The sequence below is a fragment of the Oncorhynchus mykiss genome, chromosome 15, assembly GCF_057628025.1.
Source record: "Oncorhynchus mykiss isolate SJ-2025 chromosome 15, ASM5762802v1, whole genome shotgun sequence".
Taxonomy (NCBI): Eukaryota; Metazoa; Chordata; class Actinopteri; order Salmoniformes; family Salmonidae; genus Oncorhynchus; species Oncorhynchus mykiss.
In genome coordinates, this window is record NC_143036.1 from 25,388,433 (window position 1) to 25,396,052 (window position 7,620).

The 7,620-nt window shown below is 41.0% G+C and overlaps 1 protein-coding gene across 1 annotated transcript; it reads right to left on the bottom strand.

The window, feature by feature from the left end:
- Positions 1-2,222: 2,222 nt before the first annotated feature.
- On the bottom strand, positions 2,223-5,625 carry penkb (proenkephalin b). Its single transcript, XM_021562809.3, has 3 exons — positions 5,276-5,625; positions 4,820-4,960; positions 2,223-3,322 (listed from the first exon to the last, which is right to left on the bottom strand). The coding sequence occupies exons 2-3, from the start codon at positions 4,955-4,957 to the stop codon at positions 2,687-2,689; spliced, it is 774 nt and encodes a 257-aa protein (XP_021418484.3). The 5' UTR covers positions 4,958-4,960; positions 5,276-5,625; the 3' UTR covers positions 2,223-2,686.
- Positions 5,626-7,620: the final 1,995 nt, after the last annotated feature.

Sequence of the window (7,620 nt, forward strand, 5' to 3'; positions counted from 1 at the left end):
ATGCATGCTAGTAGCGTTTCAATCGGTGATGTCACTCGTTCTTTTAGAGCATATTACTGGAACACCTAACTACAGCAACATACTGTATTTCTAGAATTTACAGTGCATTACTGGAAGTAGAGTGGTTAGCAAACTGTTGCAGGTTTACAGTGCAGGTAGCTGGTGCCAACGATGGGCAGTATTTCTGTTACACGTATTTTATATATGTATTTCAATACTTCAATACCTATTTTGTCATTTGTATTTCACTGGCCTGAACTATATACAATTCTACTACTATTTTATGACAGTTTAATTAGAATACATTTTCTGATACAAAGATACAGTGCCTTCAGATAGTATTCCTACCTCTTGATTTATTTCACATTTTTGTTGTGTTACAGCCTGAATTCAAAATGTATTAAATATTCGTAAAGACTCCCGACTACACACAATCTCCTGTAATGACAAAGTGAAAACAGGTTTTTTGACATTTTTGCAAATGTATTGAAGAATGAAATACTGAAATGTACATACGTATGTATTCACATTTAATGCATTAGAATCCCCTTTGGAAGCAATTGCAGCTGTGAGTCTTTCTCTGTAAATCTCTAAAAGCTTTGCACACCTGGATTGTACAATATTTGCACAGGATTATTTTTCAAATTCTTCTAGCTCTGTCAAATTGGTTGTTGATCATGGCTAGACAGCCATTTTCAAGTCTTGCCATAGATTTTCAAGCCGTTTAAAGCCAAACTGTAACTAGGCCACTCAGGATCATTCAATGTCATCTTGGTAAGGAACTCCAGTGTATATTACGCCTTATGTTTTAGGTTATTGTCCTGCTGAAAGATGAATTTGTCTCCCAGTGTCTGTTGTAAAACAGACTGAACCAGGTTTTCTTCTAATATTTTGCCTGTGCTTAGCTCTATTCCATTTCTTTTCATTAAAAAACACCCTAGTCCTTGCTGATGACAAGAATACCCATAACATGATGCAGCCACCATCAGCAGCCACCATCAAGACGTCCCAGAAATATCCCCCATCCCTGCAATGAAATGATCAGACCTGGACCCCACCAATAACCCATCGTCATGACCCTGACAACAGACTCCGAACAGAAGGACTTTCCTCAGACGGCTCTTCATGGTTGCCTCCCCACTAGGGAATCCAGCTATGGATGGCACAAGGTACATACAGAGAGCTGTCCATAAGGAGGCACTGTCACTGAACACACCTACCATCTGTTTGTGAGTGTGCCATGGCCAAGTGGTTCTGGGCCCTGTTAGTTTCCTCTGTCCTCCAGCATGCAGCCCTGCTGCTGCATTGCTCCTCCTCCAACACCCACCCAGGCTGATGGACATACCCTCCACCCTCCTGCACTTATCCCTCTAACAGAACCAGACCAGAACCAGGAACTTTTCATCACCACACCAGAAGAGGCGCAAAGGGAGGACCAAAGATCTAGCAAGCCACAGGGAAGTACCACCATTGACCTCTGGGTTTAGGGCTCACTTGTGTGTCTGCCTGCTCCTCAGGTTGTCTTCCCTCCCTTCTACAGACCCCAACCCAGCAACTGCAGCAGCCTCAGTTCACTGTTTTTTCCCAGGTCCCCAGTCCCAGCATCAACCCCTGGTTTCCAACACAGCCCCAACACCAACACAGGTTTTCCCAGTCCCAACACCAGCACCAACCAACCACAACCTCCATCCAGCAACTGCCAGCCCCCACCACAAAGCCATTGTCAACCACAACTGACTTTTTGGTTTTTTTTATTTTACCTTTATTTAATTAGGCAAGAAAGTTAAAAACAAATTCCTATTTTCTATGACAGGGTGGGTTAACTGCCTTGTTCAGGGGCAGAACGACAGATTTTTACCTTGTCAGCTCGGGGTTTCAATCTTGCAACCTTTTGGTTACTAGTCCAACGCTCTAACCATTAGGCTACCTGCTGCCCCTGACTAACTAATTGATGGACTGATTATTGCTACCGGTTTTGTGATTTAATGCATTTGATTTTTAGTTTTTAGTTTTTCCTTTTATTTGATTAGCATACGTTGGATTGATTACTTATTGTTTGAATTGTTTGTTTTGAATTTTAACCAAATTGATTTGACATGTTTACTTGTAATGAATTTTGGAACAGCCACATCAATTGGCCTTAAATCTTTACTGTTAAGTAAAAAAAATTGACATCGATTCAGAGTAATAAGACATATTTATTCATGACAAACACATTATTCTGCAGTTAGAGCAATTTATTTATTCTACATACAGATAAGCAGGCGGTTACAAGGATTTCAATAAAATGAAATAAATAGATACATCTAGAAAATCGACAGCCGTTAACCACAGTAAAGCAAGATGTGTGAAAAAGTATTCCAGTCTAGCAAATATCTTATTCTGACTGTAGGCTATTTATTCGGTTTGATAAGTCTGAGAAGCTTTTATTTTGGGCACATCAGTCACTACAATGACAAAATAGTGAGTCTCACAAAGCCTACTGCACACAGAGGTCAGAGGTCAGAGAAGTGCTTAGGGAAGTCTCTTAGAGATGGAGAGTGAATGCTACAGTATGTCACACCACTAAAATAACCATGTAGGCTTCAGTATGTTTACTACAGCCAATCATATACAGAAACCTGTAAAAATGCAGGCAAGACAAGAAAACAGAACATGACTGAGCAGTGGCAGGTATTTAGGAAGGTCAGTATCCCAGGAATCCTCCATATCTCTTCTCTACCACATCAGGAACATCTTCCAACTCGACGCGTTCCTTTTCCATCTCGTCCTCCTCTTCCTCCCCCCAGGCTCGCTTGTTGAGGAAGCCTCCATAGCGTTTCTGCTCCTCCCTCCACTCGGGCCTGCCCACCCTCCTCATGAAGCCGCCGTAGCGCTTCTGCAGCTCTCGGATACCGTTCTCCAAGTCAGAGCTTTGTCTGGCGCTCCTCAGAAAGCCTCCGTAGCGTTTCTCCACTCCGCCATCGCCGCCATCCACGTTCCTCACCAGTTCCCGGAGCAGACTCAGTGTGTCTTCTGGCTCGCCACTCTTCTTCATGAACCCACCGTAGCGTTTGAACAGGATCTCCCTGCCGTGGTCGACATCGTCGGGTTCAGGACCGTACAGTTCTGCTGTTTTCTTCATGAATCCCCCGTAGCGTTTCATGAAGCCGCCATACTTCTTTACTAGTTGATGTGGGTCGTTGTTGTCCAGCTTGGAGGTCTCTGTGGTAGCCTTGTCTCCCTCTGTTGGACTGTCAGCATTTCTAGCCTGCAGGACATCCTCACACAGTTCCCAGGACTTCTTGGGGCTGAGAGCTCCTTCACACTCTAACGTACATGTCTGGGGGAGAGATCGAGATCAGAAGTCATAAGGCAATAAAATGATCAGTGTTTTGAAACTCTTTTCTTTACATTTAACTTGATCACATAGGATGATAAACCAGGTTATTTCTCTATCCAATATTTCAACTGTCCACCCTTGAAATCTTTGTCTCTTTGTGGTTCTCCTTTCCAATAACCCATAAATCTCGTTATCCACTTGAAAAGCACTGTGCTCAGGTTTGCGGTAGAACTACAGTACGGTTGGTGGAGAGATACCCAATGATCACAGCCAATCAGACGTTAAGTGCTCTCTGTTGGGTGATAAATGTCACTCTAAATCCCCCAGCACAGTGTCATTGGTCATGGGAGTTGGGGGGCTGGGGGCTCCACACAAACACCACAGTGCCTTGAGTGTTCCACCATTCCACGTAGTACATTTAGCAGAAGCAAATCAATCCTGAGCATCTATTAAGCTCAATCTCTAATGGTCTGTGACATTGCTTCTCTCCACCATCAACCTCCTCCTTTGCCTCAGGCAAAGCTTTAGGAGGCGATTGGGGAGGGCATTCCCCATCTCCTATAATTCTACTTTGGTGAATTGAAAGCAACATTATGACATAATGCAGATGCTAGTTTCTACAGAGTCGGTCATAGTGAGCCATATTCATGTGAAGTATGATACTTAACTGCAATCTAGTGGTGGAAAATAGAAAGTACACTATTTCAAACTAGGCTGCCCATACTCTCCTATTCAAATGGGGTAGGGTTAGTCTTGAGAAATCATGCAGGTTTGCATGTCATACTTGCCACAATTTAGATCCAAATAATTGAACAAAAATTAAGCATATGATTTAGGTTGCTCTGCACACTTACAGTAGCCATACGGTTTTTAAGTCAACATTTTCCTAAATGATAACTTAACAGACTTGCATTGTTTCCAAAATAATTATAGGCATGCCAAGATTCCCTTGGCAAATAAATATGCATTTACAAAACAATGTATTTCTTTGTATGCTACAAAATAATAGCCATCAATGCAATCAGCTGAAACACAATTTGTCAAATGTTTAGAGTCAATGGTGGTTTGTGGTTCAAGTCGTTAATTCCTGACAAGTCCTTGCCCACTGCTTTTGACTCGCTCTAGTTAGTGTATTGCACCCAAAATCTATTTTACAGCTGATTCCCATAATTAATGTCATTTAATCAATTAACTTATAGATTGTAGGTGTCATAATTAACTCATACGTCTACTTATTCAATTTCCAAGTGATCAATACAGTGGAAGTAGCCTAATCACAAAACCAGCGAATGATTGTGATGTACATTCATTCATCTATGGTTTGAAAATGTATTGTGTGGTAGGTAGCCAATTCTTGGACATTTAAGCAGCTCTACGAAAAAGGTTCTGAGAAACCCGCGTGCAAAAGAGAGGACATTCAGTAATTCCTTATTAATACAAATGTTATGTTATGAAAATGAAAAAAAAATATTGCGTTTTAGTTGTAGGCCTACTTACGAGAGAGTTGATGTCTGTCTGTTGAAGTTGTAGGTGGTGAATACAATATGCGCAGTCTGCTCCGCAGTCCGCACTCACCGTCAACACAAGGCACGCGCTTAAAGCCAGCGTCCAGAAGGAACGCATTGATACCGCCATGGGCTGCGAAACAAGAGAGTGAGCAATTAAATGATCGATGCTTTCCAAATCATGAAGTTTGCGCGTCTAAACTATGTTGGCTTATATGAATTTAAACTAAATGCAGAATATATTAGCCTGATACACAAATTAGTTTTGTTCTTCTTCTTCTAGTTGTGTTAGACATTAGACATGAACTAGCCTAAACAAATTAGGTATATGAACATATTAGACAAATGAATGGACATATTAGACACATTAATGGAAGTATCTTACAAGTCCAACATTAGACTGTTCTGGCTCAGAGACAAAATAAAATAAATATAATTATTAACTCACCTTTCTCGTTTTGTCGTGTAGCCTCCTACTAATTCAAAAAATTATACTGATGTTCCAAGTTCTTCTGTTGCAGTTGTATCGAGGAAAAAAACTGTTGGATGTAGTCAGTCACTGCGTGGCTAGTTTAGCCCTAAAACAAACTTTATGACTTTAATTTCTGAGTTCGAATCTTGGAAGAGAACGCAGGGAAAGCACCCTGCCACTTCAGTCACTATAGGAGCATCGAAACGTTTCAATGTGGGCTTGTTATAAATGCGCGGACTTCTCTGTCGTGCTTGAGCGATCAGACACCCCTTAAATGCCGTACTATAGGAGACCGGCCAACAACAGTGAAGTGATCCCTCATCGTCAAGGGAAAGCTCCTCCTGACGTATAATTAATGACGCACACAACATCAAGTGAGGTGCTCAGCATAATGGTAAGTAACATTTATGGAGATAAGTACTGGAACTAATATTTTTCAAGGTGGAGTGGGATCTCCCATTTATATTGCATTGTATGTTTATAGATGTGATGTAGTTGTGCCAGATTACACAATACTGTAGGCCTACAGGCTTAGTAGGCGATATTTTTTAATTGCCATATCAATGGATAATTGTGTTTATAAACACAGTCCATGAGTTTAGTTTCCAAAAGTGCCAGTTACTTGTTCTTGTATTTAACCACTAACTGATCTAAGCCTCAGCCAATGTAAACCATCCATCATATCCATAGAGTAGGTTTAGGCCTTAATCCCCGGGATCATTTATTTCCAGCGATTCTCACAGTGTGGAGTCACTGGAGTGACCTGAGACGGTCGCTGTGTTCACTGTCATGTGGTGCTGAACTTTGGAATCCCGATTCAGTCGCTGTCTGCATCAGTGGTGCTGAATCTCAGCTTTCTTTGTTTAGGCCTACTTTTGCGCCATCGGCCACCAGTGACTAAGTCACGACACGAAGTTCACTGAATCACCTCTCCACACCATAGCCTAGTGATTTGATTTACAATACAGAGCAGCAGAAGCAACTCTTTCTGAAATGTCAGGGCCTATGAGTTACCTGGATTAGCTATCAGCAGCAGGGAACGATGCAAATTCCACATAACTATACTACTTACAGTGCCTTCAGAAAGTATTCACACCCCTTGACTTTTTCCACATTTTGCTGTGTTACAGCCAACAAGTACAATGGAATACATTTTGATTTTGTGTCACTGGCATACACACAATACCACATAATATCAAAGTGGAATTATGCTTTTTCAAATTTCTACAGATTAATAAATAATGAAAAGCTGAAATGGCTTGAGTCAGTAAGTATTCAACCCCTTTGTTATGGCAAGCCTAAATAAGTTCAGGAGTGAAAATGTGTTGCATGGACTCACTCTGTGTGCAATAGTGTTTAACATGATTTTTTGAATGATTACCTCATCTCTGTACCCCACACACACAATTATCTTCAAGGTCCCTCAGTCGAGTAGTGAATTTCAAACACAGATTCAACCACAAAGACCAGGGAGGTTTTCCAAAGCCTTGCAAAAAAAAGGCATCTATTGGTAGACTCTTAGAAAAAAGGGTTCCAAAAGGGCTCTTTGGGGAGGGATAGGGTTCTACCAATAACTGTTTTGATCAGAAGAACCCCTAGGGTTCTTTGTAACGCAAAGGGTTTTACCTAGAACCTTTAACAACCTAAGAACCATTTTGGAAGAAAGGATTCTTTGATGATTCTTTGAAAGGGAAGAAGGATTCTTTGGAAGGCAAGAAGGGTTCTACATAGAACCATATATAATATTTCCCAGCATGCTCTATTACAGGGAGCTTTTCAGAATTGTTTGTTTTACTGTAATGACTGTGTTTTTGCATGTACATTGATTGGTTGATTGTTATGCTACACAAGATAAATAGCATACAGTTTTCTAATTCAATCTGTTAGTAATTGGATTTATTGCACCTGTTACTGAGATGGTTGTTCCAGTGTATTTGATTGAGGTAGTCTCAGTGTTCAATCCACCCTACCCTGTCAGTCATTCTGAATACAGGTTGCAAGTGATAAACAATTCCACTTGTTGGACAGCCTAATTCTGTCTGGATTCCAATAGGAATTACACATCACTTTGCAAGGCAGCATACTTACATGCCTGATGTGGCCAGTAAACCAAGAGATTCCTAACACCACTGTTTAAGGTATAATTAGGCCCTCAAATAAAGACCTTATGATATATTTAATTTATTGGCATAAGTAATTAGATTTTAAAGGCTAAAAAGGCTGGTAGAACTGGTCATAAAGGGTTCAAGGAAGAACCCTCCTAAGTAAAAGAGTTCTCTGCAAAGGGTTCTACCCAGCACCAAAAAGGGTTCTCCTATGGG